Raw genomic sequence first — 24,364 nt, 5'->3', positions numbered from 1 at the left:
TGTGTCCCCAACTGTGCCCGCAGGATCGAGCAGCACATTCTCCTGCCTTGTCCTTCCCCTTCTCCTGCTTCATCATTTGTTGTTTGTCCCTTTGGTTTTGAGGTCATTACTAAGGAACTGTTCAGGGTCGGGCTCCGGGAGAGCCTCTAGTAAACCCCAAGGAGGCTAACTCAGGTGCTGCTCATAGCAGCCTAGGATTTGAGAATCAGACCGTCCCGGGCAGCATGGGCAGGGTGAGGAGAGCACCCGTTGTGGTGGTCATAGGAGCACCTAACCCTGCCTCAAAGGCGGTCACAGATGGTGTCTGGGAGGGTGTCACATTTTTTTTCTTTAAATTTTTTTTGAGCGTTTATTTATTTTTGAAAGAGAGAGAGAGCAAGTAGGGGAGGGGCAGAGAGGGGGAGACACAGAATCCGAAGCAGGCCCCAGGCTCCAAGCTGTCAGCACAGAGCCTGAGTGGGGCTCAACCCCATGAACCGTGAGATGATGACCTGAGCCGAAGTCAGACGCTCAACCGACTGAGCCATCCAGGCGCCCCTGGGAGGGCGTCACTTCTAAGCTGACGATTCCACATTAGCGATGTCTCTCGTTCTTCCCTAAAACAAAAAAATCATCCCTGGTCTCTGATTTAGACCCTTATCACTTCTTGTAGACCAGAGATTGGCAAACCACAGCCTATGGGCCAAATCTGGTACTGCTTATTTTTATAAGTAAAGTTTTATTGGCACACAGCCACACCCTTTGGTTTATGCATTATCTGTGTGGCTGCTCTTACTTTACAATAGCAGAGTTACACAGTTGCCACAGGGACTTCGAGGCTTGCAAAGCCTAAAATATTTATTCTCTGGTTCTTTACACAACGGCTTTGCCAACCCCTGATTTAGACGGGCAGAAAAACCCAATTCCTGCCCTCCAGGAGGTTTCGTCTCGCAAGAGGAGACTTGATATAGAAAGCTTTATAATGAAGACTGTTGGGGAAAAGATATTTAAGTGCTGGAGCAAGTAGTACAGACACAAATCAGTGTCATTGGAAAAATCCATGCACATGTATTTCTCTCTTCTCCCCTTTGCTGTTCCTTTCTCTAGTCCATGAACAAATCCACATTCAGTTTTCTTGCTTCAAGATTTCTAGATTGGCATTTTCTAGATTTGCAATTTCTAAATTTACAGTTTTCGTGACTCTTAGTTCCTTGCCTCTGAGGGGGAGAGTAAAGGTGCACAGCAGTTTGGAAAATGAAAAGTCAGAGTACGAGAAACCATTTTTTAAATGCACCTTTGCCATTCTCCCATACTTAAAAGGAATGTAGGACTTGCTTAAATAAATGAGAAAAACCTTTATTTGCTTTCAACAAAGAGCTAATATATGCATTACTACCCTATTTGCTTGAAAAAAGTCTGCTCAGAAACCTTTTACAGGTAGCCTGGTCCATTTCTCTGCACTGCTCATGGGGTCCTAGAAACCTGTCCTTTTCTAGATGACACCCCTGCACAGGGGCCTTGGCATCAAAACCATTTGGAGCCCCTAGAGGAAGCCCCTCATAATGGGATTTGTTGTTCTGATGACCACAGAATTGCCCCCTCAGAAGGCAGCTTTTGTGCTATTCCGTTGTTTAGACTTCACTGCTCTTTTTTTTTTGGAAGATTTGAATTGTGCATTTTCTTTTAGACTCTTCCTAAGTTTTCTTAATTAGACTTAGTATTAAAATAATACATGGTTAGTATAAAATCTTAATAAAGGAAAATTGGGGTATAAAGAGTCACATGGGGTGCCTTAGTGGCTCAATAGTTTGAGCATCTGACTCTTGATTTTGGCCAAGGTCACGATCTTGCGATTCCTGAGATCGAACCCCTGTTGGGCTCTGTGCTGACAGTGTGGAGCCTTCTTGGGATTCTCTCTCTCCCTCTCACTCTGCCCCTCCATGTTCACACACGTGTCTGTGTGCACACCCTTTCTCTCTCTCTCAAATAAATAAATAATAAATAAATAAATAAATAAATAAATAAATGTCACATAAGCCCCCACTCCTGCCCCCATGCATACTCCCTGGAGGAGACCTGGTTCATGGTTATCTCTTCAGATCTCCACACATGCATTCAGACAAACCATAAGAATTTGCAGATATTCAACCATAAAATATCAATTTCAGATAGTATGACCTAATCCAAACACACAGTGAGACAGACATGCTAATATTTAGAAAAATACAGATGGGATCATACTATTTATGCTGTATCGTAATTAGTTATTGTTAGGTTGAAGAGAATCTTGGAAATCTTGCTGTACCAGTTCACTTAGAGCTATACCACTCTTTTTTTTTTTTTTTTTAAGTTTATTTTTATTTGTTTTTGAGAGAAAGATAGCAAGTGGGGGAAGGTAGAGAGAGAGGGAGACAGAATTCCAAGCAGGCTCCGTGTTGTCAGTGCAGAGCCTGATGTGGAGCTTGAACCCACAAACCGAGAGATCAGGACTTGAGCCAAGATCAAGAGTCAGACGCATGGGGTACCTGGGTGGCTCAGTCATTTAAGCGTCTGACTTTGGCTCAGGTCATGATCTCACTGTTTGTGAGTTCGAGCCCCCCATTGGGCTCTGTGCTGACAGCTCAGAGCCTGGAGTCTGCTTCAGGTTCTGTGTCTCCCTCTCTCTCTGCCCCTCTTCTGCTTGCGCTCTCTTGCTCTCTCTCTCTCTCTCTCTCTGTCAAAAATAAATAAACGTTAAAAAAAGAATTCAGATGCTTAACTGACTGAACTACCCAGGAGTCTCTACACAACTCTTGAATAGTCCATGTGTAGATAGACCACAACTAGACTAACAAGTCCCCTAATTAAAGGACATTTAGGATAATTCTGGTTTTTCACTCTTCTGAATAAGGTGGCAGTGAACATTTTGCATTTATCTTTGTACATTTCGTGTAAGTTATCTGAAGTATAACTTCTTAAAAGTGGCATTGCTATTTTTTCATTATTAAAAAAAAGTTTTTTTGAAGAATTGGTCGGATGCCTCCAGTCTCAGTTGGACTTGCTGACCTTGCGGTCCTTTATCCTCAAGGGATACCACAAAGATGTGACTGCAGTAGAAGTCAGGCAGCCGCTCCAGGCAAATCCTGTGCGGTTACACGTATTAGCGCAAACCTCCCTCCCTTCATGGAACATTTGCGCACTGGCTGCCCTGCAGGCACTGGGGACCCGCAGGCAAAGAGTGACAGCACAGCTGACGAGAGCTGGGAGGAAGGTGTTTATGAGGCTATGTGGGTACATGGAAGCCCAAGTGACCACTTTATCCCTGGCTGGGGGGACCTTGTAGAACCTTTTGTAACTTTACTAGCTAGCAAAGGGAGAGAAACGCAGGGCTTGGTTGGAGTGGGGACATTGAGGTGGTGGCAGGTGTCAGCCTGCAAATGAGCTGTCCTGGCCTTCGTGGAAGGGAGTGTGGCCATTGAGCTCAGCTGAGCCAAGGCGCCAGATGACAGAGCGGAGCTCTAGCCAGCCACTGACCTGGGTAATAAGAGGGCACTTGGCGAGCAGCTTCCTGAAGGCTGTGCCACACGGCTGCTCATGGATCGGGACCTGTGATGCGGCCCGATGTGCTGCTTTTGTCATGAGGTGCTGATCCAAAGCTTGTGAAACGTTCTAACAGAATGCACGTGGTGTGTCAACTGCTTTATTTTATATACGTAACTCCCCCTTTGGGTTTCTGTGCAAACCATAATCTTGAAAATAGGAGTTCTTGGTTTTTTTTCTTTTTAATTGCTGTGAAATCTATTTGTCAGTCTGCTGAAACCTATGACCTCTATTCAGAATAATGTTTGTAAATGAATAAAACAAAATCCACAGTTGCAAAGGAAACCAATTATACCGAAATACAGTCATCAAAATACTGCAAACACATAAATAATGCATATTCTATATGGATGCGTTAAATAGCAAGTTCCAGCAGTGGGTCTAGAAGCCATCATAATTTTAAAGTAAGGAAGAGTGGAAATGATATTTCACGATAACTGCAGTGACCAGGATGTGAAATGAGAATGTCTATCCACATAGTAGGGAATAAAAATCCCTGGATGCTGCCAACACCAGTGTGGTTTGTTGCCTGTATTGCATAGTGAAAAGAAAGGCCAGAGTTCAACCAGAGGATAGTAAAATTAAGGATGAAATCTTCTTCCCATCCGTATTTAGGCCCCTGAACTAACTCTGTCCATGAACCCCAGTTAAGAATCTCTGCTCTTAGATACAGAAGAAGGAATTGTGCACACACAAACCCCCTTTGCATCAAGAAAATTCATAAATACGTAGGCCTCCCCTGTCTTGGTTCTGATGGAGATGAGAAGGGAAAAAAGTCAAAATTAGAAAAAAATCATTTTGACTAGCTGCAGTAAAGATCTTTCCTCTTCTGCCTCAAGAGAGAAATGTGGAATTTTCTGTCATTCTGTAAATTTCCCAGGACAATGGCTGTTTTGAGGACCGATTTTAAAAACTGGGAAACTCTAGATTTGTTTGTGGTAGGTATTTTCCCCAGAGAATCCTCTAAGCATAGGCGAGGGAGGTGGCCCCCAGATGAGGGTCTCTCAGATTTTCTAGACCTTTGTCACAGTTCCTAAGTAGGCGTGTGCTCATGCGCACTCCCCCTCCCTGCACTTGTTCCCTCCCTCACTCCTCCCCTTCGCTGTAAAAGTTAGGGGTCTGATCTCTTCATCAGCAGCAAAGTTTGAGAATGCCTTTAAAAATAGATGCGTTAGAGGGAGTGTGTTGGATCGAAGGGAGAAATCTTGTTTATGCTCAACAAATAACTTATATTTAGAACCTTCCTTCAGTTTTCCCTTTGAAAATCTGTATTCTCATTTCACTTGAATGACTCTGCATGGAGCATTTAAAAGTAGATCAAACAAAACTCTATAAATATGTTGAGTTCTTTTGGGCATTTTGCCAGAATAAGCCTTGCTAAAGTGGAGAAAAGCAGTGTGCTTTATGTATCAGATTTTCTCCTCTGAACGTCCAGACTCCCTTCCCCCAGAGAAAGGCGTCCTGAACTGGGGAACTCAGGCCAGGGACGCTTGGGGAAGTGTCGCCCTGGTACGGTCTGCTGTGGGTTGTTTAGATTAAAGAACATCCTGAAAGGCCAAAACCACCCCCTGGGACTGGCCTAGGGAAAGGGGAAGACCCGGAGACTGCTTAGCCACATCACTGACCGTGGTTTTCAGTATGGTTTCTTTATCTTGCTCTGACGGGGAGGGAAGGCCGGCAAAAAGAAAATTAGTTGAACTGGCATAAATCATTCACAAAGGTGCCTTTTAACACATTAATGAATGGTAAGACAAGTGGAAAAAAGGGAGGGTGTCAGGTGACAGCGAACCCTTCTGCGAAGTAGGTCTGTCCCCATTGTTCTGATTTGAGACTTGAGAAAACGGAGGCGAAGGGCCACTCAGTGGCAAAGAGCATGAGGTAGTCGTAGTGCTGGTTATCCACTAGGTTATCTGTCGTTCCTGTGTCGTGAGTGAGCAGGCTCAGAAGATGGACACAGCCCCCCCCCCCTTTCCCCCTCACCCCTCCCAGCCCCTGCCGCCGGGAGGGAGATGGCTACGCTGTGTGGTCTGTGCACTCAGGCCAGGGAAAACGACCTTGGATCCATAACTGATAGGATATGGTGGCGGCTCTGATCAGAGTAATAACTAGTCTGGGCTCCAGGTGTGGAGCTGTTTCTCCGGGCTCACACCTCCCATTGTCGTCAGGGACCAGCCGCAACCGGTTCAGAGCCCCCTTGATATTCAGCCCGTGGCAGCCACCTTTCTGCCTGATCCAGTGGCTTGGAGAATAGGAACTAACTTTGCTCTTAATGTCATCAAAGCATAATCGGAAGAATTAAGTTTCATAAAGCATGATAATTATTTTAACAGGTGACCGTGATGATTTTTAAAAATTACTACAGTGTATTACCACATGCTCTCTGGAAAAACAAATTGACGTGCAGAAACATTTACATGAGTCTGTCTTCACACTCTGCTAATGCCCCTTTCCAAAAATACTACCGTTAATTTGGGGCATACCCTTCTATACCCTTTTCTATCCTTGCACAAGCGTGTTCTTGTACATACACACCCTTTATTTCACTCATTAAATTGTATTAGGCCCTCACATGTTAACTGAATGTTGAATGAATCCATTTATTCATTAATAAACATTTCTTGAGCACATACTCTATGACTAGGCTCTGGGTGATAAGAGTAAATTTTGGAGTCTAGGGTGGAGGTTATAGAGGGAAGAAGGGAGTGTAGTGTGTATGTGTTTACAATGTCGGGAGTATATTTCACATATTAATGTATTATGGACGCCTTTTACATGTCAGTACACATGGAACCGCTTGCTTGATTTAAAAGGCCGCTCAGATCCTTGCGTGGCCTGGATATACCATGTGGCCGTTCCCTCTCAGCGGACATTCAGGGTGTTTCCTGTACAGATCTCTGTGCACATATTCATTTACCATTAGATACAATGCTGCCCTGAACCTGCTTATGCAGATATCCCTCCCTATTTAAGTATTTTCTGTCTTTTAATGGGACTACATTTAAAATCCAACATACATAATCTCTCGCTCAGGTAAATCCCTGCTCTGCTATCTGGTGTGGATGATTGACAGTGGATCATAAACGCGAGTATATCATGCATTGTTTAATATCACAGATGCTTCAGACTACGATGTTAGTGGAGAATGAGGCCCTTTTGACCCCATGGCAAGACGATGGGCCACCATCTTTCTGTCCTTATAGCTGCAAAAATTCAAGGTGGCATTGGCTTTTTGAAAAATTGTGGTGAAATACAATGTAAAATTTACCATCTTAGCCATTTTGGCATTGGCTTTTAAAAAAGCACACGTTGAGGCGTGCCCAGTTTAACACCAGGTTGAGGCTTTAACTGTTTACTTCTACCCTTTCTGTCCTTCTCTAGGACCCCTCTGACTGTCTACAAAATTTTTGTTCACAAAACAGTGACCCACAGACAGAATGTGGAATAGGTACTCATTAGTTCATTCATCCATCGATCCATCAAGAATGGATTGAGTGTCTGCTCTCACAGGCACTGAGCTAGGTGCTGGGATCAAAGACCGGTGAAAGAGGGTCATTGGCCCCCAAAGGGGGCAGCAGAAACACATCAACTGATGATGATACTGTTGTTCAGGTTTTCATCATGTTTTTCAGACTTTCTCTGTCTTTCATTGTCTTCTTTTGGGCTGTCTGCCTGCTTCTAGGCTCCCTCCCCCAAGCCATCCTGCGCACCTCTGACACCAGCCACTTCTCCCTACATCACTGTCCTCACCACATCTTGTTGTCATTTCTCTGTCCAGAAACCTCCTCTGGTCAAGTCCTCATCCTTAACTCATCATCCAGAGTACCCTGGAAATGCACACCTAATCTGCCTTCCTGGTATTATCTTGGGTTGGTGGAAGAAAAGAGCTGCAGACCACAACTTATTTAACTCATGTGCCTCCTACAAGTTATCCAGCCTTTCTGTGCCCATTCAGAAAGATGGGGCCAGCATCCCTAAGCTCACAGGGTTGGTGCAAGAACTTAAGCGAAGGCATGTGACATGCATAGCCCGGTTCTTGGCACATAGTGGACACCTAATCAGTATTTGTCTCCTTCGTCTCCAACAAGACCCCGTTGATTTTCCTTATGTGACTTTTGACTTTACCTACCTCCCTTCCCATCCCCCATGGCTTAGAGGCCATAATAAATGGCTCCCTACTGAATCTACATTTTTCTCCTGTATTCTGGTAGGACTTGGGAGCAAATGAGCACTGGCATAATTATAACCTCTTTTCAGATGAACCTTCCCTTTTTGAAGTAGCAGGCACATGGATTTACTGTTTTCTGCCGTGCAACGATATTGATTATATAGCCCTAAGAGAATCAAGGAGGCTCATCTCCAGGGACCAAACAGTGCTGGTTAATTAAATACCATACGTTTCCGCTGTAATGGTCCAGCCACAGCCAGAGGGTTTGGCGAGAAAGACCCACTAGTTCCTCATTTTTCTGGCATGCCATCAACCTCTGAAGTGTCCTCCTCTTCCTCTGAGTTATGTTACATTGAAACAGGATGAGGAGTAGGAATGTTCCCAGCAAAGGGTATGATGCTGGGTCCAGCAAGATCAGCCATTTAACTGTCTCTCTTTCCTTGCATGCCAAATCCACTGGATGTTTCAAGGAAAAGGGATGATTCTCCACATGTATTTTGTTTACTTGGTATTGTCTTTCCATCTTGAAATAGGAAACCTGGCCCCTTGCATAAATTGAGGTTTCTGACTCAAGAATAGCCTCTTCAGGAATCTGGAATCTGCTCACTAACTTGGGGAGTTGCTGCACCCCCAGCACTAGTGGCTCATGAATCATAGCAGAGAGTGCCATCTTTCCCATCCCCCAGTCTCCCAGGAGCACACTTCCAGAGCTAGAGGCTGTTGGGTGCAACTTTTCCAAAGTTCTGTGAAATAAAAATCACAGCGTGGCAGCATTCACCTGGGTTATGTGTTAGGCTAATATTGCCAGATGAGATTGGTTTTTCTCCCTTTTGGGAAAAGAAGCTGCATGTTAGAACCTGTATAGCATGGTCCTGGAAAATCCCATGTCTTTTTGGACAGCTGATCTGTCTGGATGTCTCTCGATCCTGTTTGTTAGACTCACCTGAGGAGCTCTTAAAATACAGATGCCCAGGCTGCATCCCAGACCATTGATAAAGGGTGGGGTCTGGTCATCTGTATTTTTTCCTCTCCGCCCTCAAATTTTTATTTAGAAAAATTTCAACTGTACAGAAAAGTTGTAACAGTATTACAGTGAACACCTATGTTAGCAATTTGCCACATTTGTTTTTTTCTCTCTATGTGTGTATGTATATGTATATGTATTGTATACGTATACACACATACACACACACTCCTTTTCTCCTTAAACAATTTGAAAGGAAGTGACAGATACCAGGACACGTCATCCCTGAATACTGTGGAATAAGGCCATTCTCCTATGTAACTACAATAGGATGAACAGACACACTCCGGAAATGGAACATCAATATAATGCTATTATCTAGTATTAGTCCATATTCAGATTTCCCCAGTTCTCCTAATAATGCCCTTTATAACCTTTTTAAGAGAATCGAATGCAATTAAGGATTGCATTATATTTAGTTGTTGTATCTCTTTACTGTTTTTAAATCTAAAAGTTCCCTAGCCTTTTAAAAATTGTATGTGATAGTGACTTAAAAATATTTTTAATTTTTTAAAGTTTATTTATTTTGAGAGAGAGAGAGAGGATGAGTGGGGAGGGGGAGGGAGGGAGAGAAAATCCCAAACAGGCTCCACTCTGTCAGCGCAGAGCCCCATGTGGGGCTCAAACTCACAAACCATGAGATCATGACATGGGCCGAAATCAGGAGTCAGACACTCAACCAACTGAGCCACCCAGGTGCCCCTTAAAAAAGACTTTTTAAAAAATCATGTCAGTTTCTGTAGACTGTCCATCGGTTTGGATTTGCATGATTGTTTTCTCACGGTCAGATTTAGGGGAAATGTTTGGGGTGGAAGCATTCTGTAGGTGATGTTAAGTCCTTCTCTGCATGCCACATAAAGAGTCCCATTATTGGCGATGTGAACTTTAAGGCTGTGTCTGTCCAGTTTCTCCATTCTAAGAAGACCGTTTTCCTTTCATAATTAATAAATAATCTGTGGGGAGATACTCTGAGACTCTTTACAAATCCTAATCTCCAACAAGCTTTCACCCAGTGGTTTTAGCAACCATTGATGCTGGCCAGAATCATTGGTTGCTATGATGGTTATAAAATGGTGATTGTCTATTTCTATCATTTCTGTATTTATCAGCTGACATTCTTTTTCTAAAGGAGAACTTTCCCTTCTTGCCCCGTACCTATCTATCAAATCTTACCCATTCACCTAGCTAGGTAGCTGGCAACCTAGCTACCTCTTGAACTTATCAGTCTGGGCTCATGAATAATTTTGGAAGTGAACGAATCATTATACAACCTTCAGTACCTGCTGGAACTGTCCCCCGCTGGGCCAGTGGAGGCCCCATCAAGCTGCTCTCTGTGTCCTCTTGAGATGACCCTTCCAGTGTTTGAGCACTTCATGGTGTTAGCGTTCGTGGCTGCTCCGTTCTCACTTTGTATTTGCTTTGCCCCAGCCTCGGGAAAAGCTGTTATTCTATGGAGACCTAGTTCCTCAAGGACTGCTGTTTAGAGTGCAGAAAGCTCCCCAGGTGATTTCAATATGCAGCCAAGACTGAGAACCGCTGGTTGGAGTCCTCTAAAGGGAGATCACCTGTTCCCACAAGGTGTTTTCTCCTAGTCACCCGCTGTCACCCGTTGTCACCTGTAATTAGTGGCACTGATTTGTTGTTGAGGTTTAGATTTTTGTGGGTAGTGTCACATGGTGAGTCAGGTTTAAATGCAGGTCCCTGACCCCAACTGCCCAGAGAGTACAGTTCCATAGATCTTTTCTGCATTTCAACCTTCTGACATAGGTAGGTGGTCCCCAGGCCACATCTGGAGAAAATGCCAGAAGTAACTAACCCTGGAAACAAAATCGGGGGCTTTTTCTAATTTGCTCTTTGACCTTTATCAATGTTTTTTCTCTTGCAGTATGATCTCAGGATACTGCCATGTTCCCTAGGCATGCGGTGAGGATCCATTTGATTAATTCAGTGGGTTCCTTGAAAATCTCAAATGATTTCGACCCTTGTGGTTGCACTGGTGTTCTGTCAAAGGGGATATGAGATGTAAAAAAAAAAAAGACTGTGTGGGTGTTGAAAGTTTTTAGTTGATCCAAAGAATTTTTTCAACCACTACATTATTTGTTGTTAGATTTTTGTGGTCATTGAATGAATTGGCCTAGTAAAGTTTTCACATGTTGTAAGACCCTGGAAGGCTCTAAAATATAGATGAGTGTGCTGTCTGTACGTGGGTCATGGCACCCTTCTTTAGTTTCTGCTATGTCCTGTTTAGAGAGTGAGTGTACTTCATTTCCTCCCTTTCCAACCAGTTTTATTTCGTTAAAATATCCGGCAGCTATATCCTCAGTATCCAGCAGCTGTAAGGAAATGCTCCCCATCTGTGGCTTTTCACTTCCTGGTTTCACATTTTAACCATGTCCCACATTGGCCCGGCGAGTCCTTTCTGCAGTCTCAAGACCCATAAGTGAGCATTCTTAAGAACAGTCAGACACGGGAGGTGGTGTCTCTGGAGTTGCATCCGCTCGTGAGCTGTAAGACCTCGGGTAGAACACGCAATCTCTGTGTTTCCTTGTTTGTGAGAAGGGGGTTCATTGTGAGAATTAAGTGGGGTAATACATACACAGTACTTAGCAGTGTCTGGCACACAATAAGTGCTCAATAAATGCTAGCTGTTACCATTTTATTAAACAAAGCTGACCATGGATGTAAGGTCACGGATGAATGGGGCCGAGTGAGGGAGACTGAGTGTGCCTGCCTTGCCCTCCATGTGCCAATATTTCTACATATGAGTGCATGGTCATGCGTGTGTATTTCGTGGCCATCGTGCAGTATGACAATAAAGGAGAGACATATCAAGTATCCCCTGTGAAGTCTGCCTTATCTATACATTTTTTGGTAAGCCACGTGCACATATACATTTGCACATGTGTCCGTAAAACTTGTGTTTGTTACTTCTTGCAATTACATGTAAGGAGTTAAATGGTCCGGCCTAGAAAACGCACACAGTGACAAAGGATGGTGGCAATGGCCCCAATGTGAAGGAGGAAGAGCCTGTGTTCTCTCCTCTTTCTAGTTGTTCTAATACAGATTTGTCTTGTTGGCCGTGATCAGCAAATAGATGTAAATTTCTCTCATGACTCAGTGTATCCCATAGAAAAAAAAGCCCATTGTAATGTGTTAAAACTTGAGTTCACGTGAACTGGGCCATGGGTGTGAACAGCTCAAACTAAGGGATCCTAAACCACAGCCTTGGGCAAGTCATACTCGTTTTTCTGCAGTTTATACCGGCTATTGAAACGAGATGATGTTGTTGTTGACATACCTTCTCAAGGAAGGTCAAGATGGACCAGTAAACATCAGTGAAATGCCAGGAGAGGAAGAAATGGCAAATGACATCCTTAAACTCCCTTAAGTTTTGGATGGACAGAGGCGACTGAAATGCAGTGTCTCCCATTGTCAGACACCCACCTCATTTTTTTCCTAATGTTTATTTATTTTTGAGACAGAGTGTGAGCAGGGGAGGGGCAGAGAGAGAGGGAGACACAGAATCCAAAGCAGGCTCCAGGCTCTGAGCTGTCAGCACAGAGCCCAACGCGGGGCTCGAACTCACGCACCGTGAGATCGTGACCTGAGCCAAAGTCGGACGCTCAACTGACCGAGCCACCCAGGCACCCCTGTCAGACACCCACCTGAAACTGGACTTTAGGTTGGGTAGACCTGGTAACAGTGATGTGCAGAAGTTGAGACCTGGAAGAGCAGCAGTCCAGGAATTTGGGTACAAACTTCAGGCTGTGTTGGACAGTATTGCAGGAAGCAGTTAAGTACAGAATTGCCAAGAATTTGGGACAAGATATGAACAGAATTGGTTCATCCAGCATTGGAGGCGAGCTCTGAACTCAGACCAAGGAAATACTGCCACTCACTAGCTTGGTGTCTGTGGGTAAGTCATTGAGCCCCAGTTTTCTCATTTGCAAAGTGGTTGCTCATTCTGGCTCCTTTCTTTTTCTTTGCAAGCCATGTGGTTGGCAGGATGAGATATGGTGCTGGATACCAGAAGTGCTTTAGAAAAGATTGCCTGCTATCCCAGTGCCAGAGGGAAAAACTGTTACTGCCTGGGGTAAGGTCGGGTGGCCTTTACCATCCGCACCCTCTGGATATCTCTCTGTGACTCGCTTTTCTTGGTCCTGTATGTTGGCATTGTGTTTTATAGGACTTTATGCCACCAATTAAATAAACTTCTTAGAGGCTTTTAGGAAATGTCGATTAGCCTGGCAGACAGAAACTAGGAAATGTGTCATTCTTCCTGATACCAGACAGGGCTTTATGGAAGTCTGATGCAGAGATTTGGTTCAAGAGAAATCTGATTATTCTGTTCCAGGTCTGTTCTGAGTCTGCAGTGTCAGTCTGTTGTTAAAGAATACATCACTCTCTCTTCCGCCATTTGCGCACTACTGGGCTAGATGCTACTTTTTACAGAGGGTTTTGTGAATATATGAACCTGCATATAACTGTGTTTACCATTTCAGCTAACACTGGGTCTTCAGATGTTATTTTCAAGTCACTTTGGTGAGGGCTGGTAACTTCTGTGCTTATAAATGTTGGGTTGTAGATATTTGTCATGTTTACTTGTTCTGTGTTCAGATTTGTATCTGCAGAGTTTGCTTTTGATATAACATCAAGCGAATAAAGGTCTTAAAGATTTATAGTAGAACTTCATCTTCAGAGGTGTATGTGGGGGCAAGAGAGTCCCAGGGAGTAGGAGATGGGTGCCAAGACCGCCTCGTCTTCTAGACCTCCTCAGATAGGATGAGGGATCTGTACCCTTCACAACAGAGAGCGCTGGAGTTGCCTTCCATCACTTTGGACGCCACGAAATTGTGGTAGAGTTCTTTGCCCTGCAGACCCACTCTTCCTGACTCCCCACAGGGAGAAGCCATGCTCCACGGGAGAGCCAGGCCCTCCATGGGTGGCCCTGTGCCACCTGCCAACAGTGCAGCCAGCGCCTGGCAGTTGGCCTGAGAGCTCTGCGTTTGTCCTCGTCAGGACCAGGGGGCTGGGGGTTCTGCGCCAAGGGGTGGAGTGTATTTGTGCAGTCGCCAGAGACGTGATTAGACAAGGTATCGATTCCGAACTCCTGCCCCCTTCCTTCTGTTCGACTCTGTTCTTCCTTAGGGAGGTTCGGGCAGAGAAAAATAGAACAGAGAGAACTAGGCCACTGGCTTTTGAAAAATATTGATCTGTGAGCGCATGAGATGTAGCCCAGACCTTCCCCTTTGTGTGATGTCATGCTGCACGGGGGCCTTAATGTGGCCTGTGATCACTCCTGCAGGGATTTGCTTTCTTAGGGAAAAGACTAGAAAAGGAAAAGAGTCACTGTAGGCAGTATCCAAAAATAATGTCAGCGTTTCTAAATGTGTTGGCTTGAAGTCGGTGATCCCTTTGGTTTTCTAGGCCATGCGGTGGCAGGAGGGAGCACTGTGAGATGGTCAGCCTTGAGCAACAAACTTCTGAGCAGTGCTGGTCCCAGTCCTTCTCTTCGGTCCACCTCTCCCCAGCTTGGGCCTCCACTGCTGTCTGTCTGTCTGTCTGTCTCCCCACACCCCACCCCCATTACACATACCACATGCATGTTCTTTCTGCCCGCAGTGCATGTCTGTGGTGTGGACACTTGCATTTGTACTTGAACCAGCTCTGAGCCAGGGCCTCCCAGTTGGGCCGCTCTGCGTGAGTGAGATGCTGTACCCTTGAGTGTCCTCCGGTCAAGTGAAGTGTGGTCCTGGCTTTTATCTTGATTTGCCTGGGTTGGCTCTGTGTAAGCAGCCAGGCCTCCTGCTAATGGGTCCCCTGGGACAGAGGGAAGAGGACAGAAGTGGATTTGTTGAACCCCTCTGGGGCATTTGAAATGGCACCAAGAGCAGGCTGAAATCTAATCAGCCTTTGCTTATCAGGCCTGAGTTCCACCACATTGAAAGGGTGATGATTAGTAAGAAAAAGGCCAGGATGCTTTATCTTTTCCTTTGCACACTGGGAAAAATTTCCTCTGCCTTGCTAGCATTAGAAGCAGACCATTCTTTTTACTCTACCACGTCACATCAGCTTTCATTAAAAATCAACGGCAGCAGATACAAAGCCCCACCCACAGAAACGCGTTTAAGGCAACACTGTGCGCCAGCGCTTCGGGGCTGGGGTCTTTGCCTTCTGCACCAGCGGATCGGTTTCTCATCTCCATGCCTTTCGACCCAGCAGCTTTTAAAAGACCAAGAAGCATTGCTCTGCTTTCTACTGCCTCTCTCTGAGACCAGGGCTGCCGGGCGGGCCTCTAGCCATGTCCCAGAGAGCGTATTTGAGACAAGTCAGCTTAATTGCCTGCATGCCTAGGAAGCCTCTCTTTAAAATCCAATTTCGAGACAAGAGCTGTATCTAAATATCTTGCTTTTCCCGTTCAGGCGAGCGACGGAGGCGCCGCTGCCAGGTGGCATTCAGCTACCTGCCCCAGAACGATGACGAGCTCGAGCTGAAAGTGGGCGACATCATAGAGGTAGTAGGAGAGGTGAGTGTGCCACGCAGGGGGAGGGGGGGTGGGTGGCCTCAGGTGGGCTGTCAGAACCCACCCCCGGTTGGCCTTGCTGTGGCGGATGTTAGAGCTTAAGGAGACCTTCGACATTATCTAGTCGAGTCTCTTCTCAGAGGAAATGGGTTCCCAGAGAGGAACGCCACCAAGCCCATTAGGAGCAGGTGTGGGCCGTTGGAAATTACTGTCTTTGTCACACAGGCTGAGTACTTCTGAGGTCCCAGCCCGCTGCCTGGCTTTTCTCCCCCCCTTCAATGGCTAGGAGACTCCTGCCATCCAGAGTGACCCTGAGCCATCTCTAGAGGGTGAATTCAGTCTTCGTGGTGGGGCACACTGTGGATTCACAGGGAAAGAAAAGCGACATTTATCGAAGACCTAGTATAAGACAGATGTGACAAGGTTCTTTGCACGTTGGCCCATTGGTGGCCCATCACAAGCACCTCATTTTGTAGATGAGAAGAGACTCGAAAGACCCTAGAGGAGTCAGGGCCGAGTGTTAAAGCCAGGTCCACGTGGCTGGAGACCCTAGTTCTTTCCCCTGCACCACGTTCCCCTAGTCCTCCTTGGTCCTGGCTGCTCAGAGCCAGCCCTGCTGGCGAAGTGCCCTGCCACACACTGGCACAGGCGTCTTAGACCCAACCCCTCCGTCCTGGGTGTTCGTGGATTTCAGACTTACAGTGTCATCATTCATTCTGATTCAACACATGTACCTGTATATAGAAATGCACTTCTCTGAGAGCCTTGGTTTCCTGAGTACCATTCAACCTTACAGAACCCCATGATTTACAAAAAAAAAAAAAAAAAAAAAGGAAGCTAGAAGTCAAGGAGGAGATTAAGTGAACTGTGGCATGGGTCCAAGTAGCAGGGCTGATGCTAGCCACCACATTCCCTGTTCATACAAACATAAAATAAGCATGCGTCAAAGCTTTATGTAACTCATTAATGAGGGGATCTGCAAGATGGTATGGTTGGCTCAGAGAGAATTGTGGAAGACGAAAGTATTTATAATGACTTGAAAGAGAAAATACTTGATTAAGGTTGCTAAGTTGGATGCAAAACTACATCGTGTCCCCACGGGGCAGTAAACTATACCCTTTGAGGTTATCTTTTCTAGGGGATAAGGCACTTGTATCTCTGGCAGTCAAGATTTATTTTCATTGCTATCTGAACAGAATCATTCTCATCACTTTTGCTTTTCTGCCAGTTTACACCCGCACTAACAGAATCATAAATAGTAAATAGGGCATCAAACAAAGATACCTGTCTCTAGAGAATCAGTTACCGGGACTCCCAGTATGGCACCTGGAGGACACAAAGTAAGCACGTGTGCCTATCTCCCACTTTCTGGAGAATTTGTATTCATGTGTCATTCGTTCACCATTTTGTATCCCTGTTGCCAAGTTGGGCACATGGGAGCCGTTTGTTGAAAGATGAATGAGCAAAATAGGAAGGGGCCACAGAGGAGAAGGTTTATGCCAATGGTGAAAGGGACACATTCCTTTTTCCTTTTTTTTTAATGTTTATTTTTGAGAGAGAGAGGGAGAGCGGGGGAGGAGCAGAGAGACGGGGAGACTGAGGATTGGAAGCAGGCTCTGGGCTGACAGCAGAGAGCCTGGCGTGGGGCTCAGACTCACCCACTTTGAAATCATGACCTGAGCCAAAGTCAGATGCTTAACTGACTGAGCCACCCGGGCTCCCCAAGGGATACATTTCTTAAGACCAAACCCATGGAAGAAATTCCAAGAGAAATAACGAACAGTGTGACTAATTAAAAAAAAAAGAATTAAAATTTTGGTATAATTTGCAGCGAGTTTAGCTAAAAAAAAAAAAAACAACAGACAAAACATTTTGCAAGAAATGATCATAAAAAGTTATTATATATATCATATATGAAAATATATTAAGAAAGTACTGTAACAATGATAAGTGGTAGATAATTGTGTCATAGACCCAAAGCCCACAAGGGGAAAGAAAACTCTTTACCATGAGAAACTGTTCCACACTGCTATTAATGAAATAAATGCAAATTAAGACAATAATGGGTTCCTGCTTTTGAGAATCTCGAGAAAATACTTAGCGGTAAGACTGTGGCTAATACTGAGAAGTGGTGACTTTGTGCATATTTCTGATCCTAATATGAAGCTATTTAGCAAGGTATGGCAAGAGCTGTTAAAATCTGAATTAACAACCTTTGAGCCAGTAATCTCACTCCCGGGAATTTATCCAAAGAAAATGGTTAACAGAAAAAAAAATATGTGAAACGCATAATTGCTTGTGATAATGAAAAATAATCAAGAGAGGGAATAGTTATGTGAATTAAGTGATATTATCCAGCTAGAAGATTGTGAAGACATTGATTGAGATGGTAAACCCAAGAGGCCTTTAAATCTTTATTTATTACAATACTGTGTTGTGATTTTCTGTTAAATTCTGCTAACCTGAGAGCTTTTCAACAGCAGGGATCTGGTTTTGATCGATCTTTCTATACATGGTACCTGGAATAGTGCCTGAAACCTGATATGTACTTTAATAAATGCTTGCTGAATAAGTAAATGGAAGTATGAAAAGATTCTTTTACAAAATAAATGAATAGATCAGGACACAAACTTGAATACACTAGGACACAGCTGTGTAAAATACATCTCCATGCATGTGATCAAAGACTGAAAGGGAACAATAATTGAAAATGCTTGTGGGGGTGCTGGGTGGCTCAGTGGGTTGAGCGTCTGACTTCAGTTCAGGTCATGATCTCGCAGTGAGTGAGTTCGAGCCCCGAGTCGGGCTTTGTACTGACAGCTCAGAGCCTGGAGCCTGCTTCAGATTCTGTGTGTGTGTCTCTCTCTTTCTGCCCCTCCCCTGATCGTGCTCTGTCTCTCTCTGTCTGTCAAAAATGAATAAATGTTAAAAAAAATTTTTTTTAAAGACTGTTAGTTAAAAAAATGCTTGTGTCACAGAAGATGGTTTGTTCTTTAGTGTTGCAATAATGTTTTAAGAAATACAAATCAAGATAAGGAGAATCATTAACAGCTTTCTGGGAAGTCGTGCCCACCCTCACCTGCCTGTTGGCTGTAGGGAAGGCAGGTGCGGATCGCTGAAGGAGAGGAGAGATTGCAGGTGTTCCTCTTCTCGCCTAGATGACACAGGGTGCCCTTCGCACCTTCGGTGCTAGTCTCCTGTTCACTCACTGCCCTTTCATTGCTCAGCTTCATGAAGGGCTTGCTGCAAATCGGAAAAAGGAAAAATATGTAGCCTATGATAGTTATGTAAAACAAAATGTAAAGGTTGGCCTTTTAAACCATATTTTATTTTTTATTAAACAAATTTTTAATGTTTATTTTTGAGAGACAGAGAAAGAGCGTGAGTGGGGAGGGGCAGAGAGAGAGGGAGACACAGAATCCTAAGCAGGCTCTGGGCTCCGAGCTGGCAGCACAGACCCCGATGTGGGGCTCAAACCCATGAACCGTGAGATCATGATCTGAGCTGAAGTCAGATGCACAACCCACTGAGCCACCTAGGTACCCCTATTTTTTACTTTTTTAAAATTAGTTTATTACTTTTTTTTAGAGAGAGAGAGAGGGCATGAGCTGGGGGAGGAGGGACAGAGGGAGAGCGAGCGAGAGAGTGAGTGAGAGAGAGAGAGAGAGAGAGAGAGAGAGAACCCCAAGCAGCCTCCACAGTCAGCATGGAGTCTGACATGGGGCTTGATCCCACAACCCTGGGATCATGACCTGAGCCAAAATCAAGAGTCAGACACTCAACTGACTGAACCACCCATGCATCCCTAGACCATATTTAAAAAATTATATGATCAAAAATTAAATTCCCCATTATTCCATTTTACTTGTAATATCGCAGATTTTTGGCCCTTGTCACTGTATAATATAAACTATGCCTTTTTATAATGGATGTATAAATGTCAGTGGGTAGTTACTCTCTCATTCTACTGAAAACTAAAGATAAACATCCCAAATAAATAAAAGCTCTTCACTGACAGGAACAGATTGAGGTAGGGCCCTAGTATTAGCTTTGCAATACTATAGAATCAATCCCTTCATCAGTAAAAATAGAACATGATGTCGTGTATGTGCATATAAATATGTTATATTCTTATTGATTGATTGATTCTACAGTATTGCAAAGCTATACACACACACACACACACACACACACACACACACACACACACAAATGCACACACACCCTCTTACCCCAAAGGAAAAAGAAAAAACCAAGACAACTCAGATCTTGTTTTTGGAGGTAGGGACTGCTGGGGTTTTTTTTAAATGTTTTATTTATTTTTGAGAGAGAGAGAGAGAGAGAGCAAGCAGGTGAGGGGCAGAGAGAAAAAGGGACAGAGGATCCAAAGCAGGCTCCGTGCTGACAGCAGTGAGCCTGATGCAGGGCTTGAACCCACAAACTGTGAGATCATGACCTGAGCTGAAGTCAGGCTCAACCGACTGAGCCACCCAGGCATCCCTGGACTGGTTTTTTGAAAAAGGTTGAATCAAGTAGAGAATCTTAAAACATGATATTTTATAGATATAAATTAAATTAGATATATATCTTATTAACAATTAATTTGATTAAGGTAAGTAATATATATCTTATATAATTTTACCTTAAAATAAAAAAAAATGTGCATTCATTTCCATTTGTCACCTGGCTCATAGGGCCAAGGTGTTTTCCTTAAATATGGGTTTGCTGGTTTGAGTTCTAGCCTGTCTGCATCCATAGTGCATCCTCATGATTTCCTTCTTTTATTTTTAAATAGATTGACAACACTCCTACTAACATTCTACAGCCCACTGCCCCCACTCTCTTCTAGTTATCTCGTCCACACCTGATTTGGCAGTTTGGTTTTTTTTTAATTTTCAGATTGTTTGCCTTTATCCCTGTCACCACTCACTTTCTCTTCACACTTAGGTATTTTTGAGCATTGTGACTGGTGGGCTAGCAATCAGCACAACGGGCTTAGGCAGGTGGGTAGACACAGCCTGACCCTCCTCTGGCAGGAGTTGACTGCCAGCCCGGAATGCTCAGCCTGGACGGAGTGGGGGAAGCAGGGTTGTCCGGGCTGAGTGCACCTGGCAGAGTCACCTTGCTCCAGAGAGCACTTAACATGCCTCTGCCTCCTGGCTAGACTTTGGTTCTGCTCTCGTCATTAGATCCATCTCTGCGAACCTAAAAGGACCTGGGCTTCCAGTTCGAAAGGGAAAAGAGCAGACTGAGTTCTTGGGTATAGATATTTTTGAGGAAATCACTGTAAATGCACACTTGCGTCATTTTTGTCCAGAGTGGAGGGGACTAATAAATACAGGTGAAATCCTAAGACCAGAGATGGCATATAGACAAGCTCTTCAGGAGAAATGGCATTTGAGGTCTCTGGGGTTTCAAACCTGGCTTGTTGGCCTTTTTTTTTTTTTTTTTTTAAAGTGCATTGAAGCCTCTTTGTTTTCCTGTCTATGTCATCTAGAGCCTGGGAAAGGAGCCACTTTTCCTCTTGGGTTGGATGAACTTGGTCTCAACCAGTCTCTCTCTCAGCGATACTTGGTTTGGTTTGTTCCTTGTGGTTTGTTTTTGAGGTATTTTTCACTGGTCCCTAGTTAAGCTCCCTGGAGACCAATGGCTTCAATTTCAGATTAAAAATCCCCAACCTGGCCTTATCGTTTGCAAAGATGCTAACTTGGACTTGCAAGAAACTTAGGCATTTTTTTTAATCTGAGAGAGAGAGAGAGAGAGAGAGAGAGAGAGAGAGAGAGAGAGAGAGAGAGAGCGCTAGCCTCTCAAGCAGGTTCCATGCTCAGCCCCAGCCCGACGCTTGATCCCACAACCCTGGGATCATGACCTGAGCTGAAATTAAGAGTCGGGAGCTCAACGGACTGAGTGACCCAGGTGCCCCAAACTTAGGCATCTTCTTGCACCCACAGCTGAGGTTGCTTCTCTCAGCTAGCGTTAAACAGGCTGTTCAAATTCTTCAGAACTTTGTAAATCAGACAACCTTTGTGGGTATGGATGGGCATTTATGATAGTGTGAATTATAAGAAGAAATATGTATATCTGGCCTTTCATTTCTGTCACAGAGCCCCTAACACTCTTGACATTTCCTAAAAGAGTGATAAAGGTGTCTTTTGTTATGTTAATGAAGTAACTTTTGAAAGACCTAAGCACTGGGGCTGGCTGCCAGTGGAGCCAATGTGTGTGATGAGAAGGTTGCAACTCTCAGTCCCACCCACTGACCTTGGGGAAGGGAGAGGAGCTGGAGGTTGAATCCCTTGCCTGTGGCCGGTGAATTAATCAACCATGCGTGTGTAATGAAGCCTCCAAAAAACCCGCAAAGGACAGATTCAGAGAGCTTCTGGGCTGGTGAACAGGAGAGGTGCGTGGAGAGCGGTGTCTGGAGAGGATACGAAAGCTCCACGCGCTTTCCCCCGTGCCTTGCCCTGTGCAGCTCTTCCATCCACCTGTTCCTGAGTTAGATCCTTTTACATTGAGCCTGTGATCTGCTAAGTAGAATGTTTCCCTGAGTTCTGGGATCCGCTCTAGGAAATTAATTGACCCTGAGGTGGGCGTCATGGGAACTTCTGATTTATAGTCAGTGGGTCAGAAGTACAGGTGACATGGGGCGCCTGGGTGGCGCAGTCGGTTAAGCGTCTGACTTCAGCCAGGTCACGATCTCGCGGTCCGTGAGTTCGAGCCCCGCGTCGGGCTCTGGGCTGATGGCTCGGAGCCTGGAGCCTGTTTCCGATTCTGTGTCTCCCTCTCTCTCTGCCCCTCCCCCGTTCATGCTCTGTCTCTCTCTGTCCCAAAAATAAATAAAAAAAAAAAAAAACGTTGAAAAAAAAAATTTAAAAAAAGAAGTACAGGTGACAAGCTGGACTTGAAGCTGGCGTCTGACATTGGGGGCAGGGAAGAGCGCGGTCTTGTAGGACTGAGCTCTTCACCTGTGGGGTATGAAGCTGTCTCTGGGTAGATAGGGTCAGAATTGAGTTAAATGGTAGAACCCTGGGCTCATGTCTGGAGAATCACTTGTTGGTGTGGGGAAACCTCACTCCCCCCCCCCCCCACACACACAACTGGAACTGGGTCCAGGGACCCAAAATAGCAGGTAATCCTCATTTCATTTTTGGTGTAAGAACTTTGAAGACTTGCATATGAAGAAAGATGCCTTTTGTTTTATACTTGCCCATGAGAAAAGAAATTTCATTTAATTATTATTTTTTTTTACATTTTTATTCATTTTGGAGAGACCAAGAGAGCGAGAGCATGAGCAGTGGAGGGGCAGAGAGAGAGGAAGACACAGAATCCGAAGCACGTGCCAGGCTCTGAGTTGTCAGCACAGAGCCTGACACGGGTCTCGAACCCATGAACCGTGAGATCATGACCTGAGCCGAAGTCAGACACTTAACCAACTGAGCCACCCAGGTGCCTCGAAAGCAAGTTTATTTAAAAGTGGATTAATTAATAGGTGATCAAAGCATACCTAAATTCTTACCCATTAACGCACCCCTTGCTTTAGAAGGGTTTGTTATGTTTTCAAAAAAAAAAGATAACATTAATATAAAAATTTGTTGATTAAAATTCGAGGACCCAAAGAGCTTAGGCTGCTCTTTGGTCATTTCTCCCGGTAACTTTGGGTGGACATGACTGATTATGAAATGTGCAGAGATGATAGAGCATATTAAGGTGAGGGAAGCCATGATTAGAACAAAATGTGATTATATTAGAATCATCAGCATACAAAACAGGCTACAGCTGTATACAAGCAACATGTTTGCAAGTTTAAATGTATTTATAAGAGGTTTACACAGCTATGGGATTTATCACATATTTGAGTGCTTATACTCTGTGACAGACAGGGATTCAAAGATTTATTAAACAGAATCTCTGCCTCGACACATGCTCAGTATAGTCAGGGAGGGTAAGACACATACAGCTAAGAAGCTAACTAATGACCCAAGATGGTACTACAGTGGTAAAGGATGGCATTGACAGATGAGAAAGATTTAACAACTTCTCCACTCACTGAGGGTGGAGAAGATGCTTCCTAGAACAGGAGGAATTTCAACGACGGGGCACGTGGAAGGTGAGAAGTATTTGGATTAATTCAGCAAGCACAGGGTGTATTGTGTAAGGTGCCGGGCTAGTCTGGAATACAGAGGATGGGATATTAGTAGAGCCTTGCTCTGGAGTCCAGAATGACCTGTGAACCTCCCAGCACACGTGTGGAGTATAGGAAGCAGAAGCTGGCCGATGTGGTCAAATGTGGATGACATAAAAGTGATGGTGCCTCCCACACTGAAATTTTAAAGGGGTACCCCCATTTAAAGGTTTCTTACAGGGGTGCCTGGATGGCTCAGTTGTTTAAGCGTCCGACTTCGGCTCAGGTCATGATCTCGCAGTTCGGGAGTTCGGGCCCCGCATCCAGCTCTGGGCTGACAGCTCAGAGCCTGGAGCCTGCCTCGGATTCTGTGTGTCTCTCTCTCTGCCCCTCCTCTGCTCATGCTCTCTCTCTCTCTCTCTCAAAAATAAATAAACATTAAAAATAAATAAAGGTTTATTACATATAGATTTTCTAAAATTGACACATTCCCACAGACAATTTTCTCACCTGGGAATAGTGACAGGACACCAGACTTCAAGATCTTGATTCATCAGAAAGGTTATCTTACTGGCTTAATTTACTCTTTGCCCATATTTTCAAGCTAGAGTGATAGTAAGGTCTTAGCATAGAGTCATTTAGGAATTTGAAGGCCTGTAGTCGAGCCCGTAGCTGTTTTGAAGGATAGGACTGTCAAGTTTTGCTGAAGGATGTCCGCAAAAGCCCTTTCCACTGTGAGGAACATCATGGATGTTGCTCTGTCTCATTGGGCAGAGTTTGCCGAAGTCTTAAATAGAAGTTGTCCGTCTTCTTAAATCCTTTCCCTTTGAATTACTCTGCAGATTTCTCTTTTGAGGGGGCCCTTTCATGTGTAATCGGCTTCTTCTCAGAAGAACGAGGGGATAAAAAATCACCTTCCTATGTATATGGAACGTTGTGGCCTTGCCAGAAAGAGATAATTTGACAATGCAC

At 44.6% G+C, this 24,364-nt stretch overlaps 1 protein-coding gene across 8 annotated transcripts in view; it reads left to right on the top strand.

The window, feature by feature from the left end:
* Positions 1-24,364, top strand: part of SH3KBP1 (SH3 domain containing kinase binding protein 1) — a 334,814-nt gene that overhangs the window by 156,268 nt on the left and 154,182 nt on the right. For all 8 annotated transcript variants that reach the window (XM_058714793.1, XM_058714795.1, XM_058714791.1 and 5 more), the window contains one exon: positions 15,170-15,273. In XM_058714793.1, coding sequence (XP_058570776.1) covers positions 15,170-15,273 — 104 coding nt within the window. The remainder of the gene's footprint in view (positions 1-15,169; positions 15,274-24,364) is intronic.

The sequence above is a fragment of the Neofelis nebulosa genome, chromosome X (assembly GCF_028018385.1).
Source record: "Neofelis nebulosa isolate mNeoNeb1 chromosome X, mNeoNeb1.pri, whole genome shotgun sequence".
Taxonomy (NCBI): Eukaryota; Metazoa; Chordata; class Mammalia; order Carnivora; family Felidae; genus Neofelis; species Neofelis nebulosa.
Note: the sequence above shows the minus strand (reverse complement) of the source record. Positions and strands in the feature narration are given on the sequence as shown.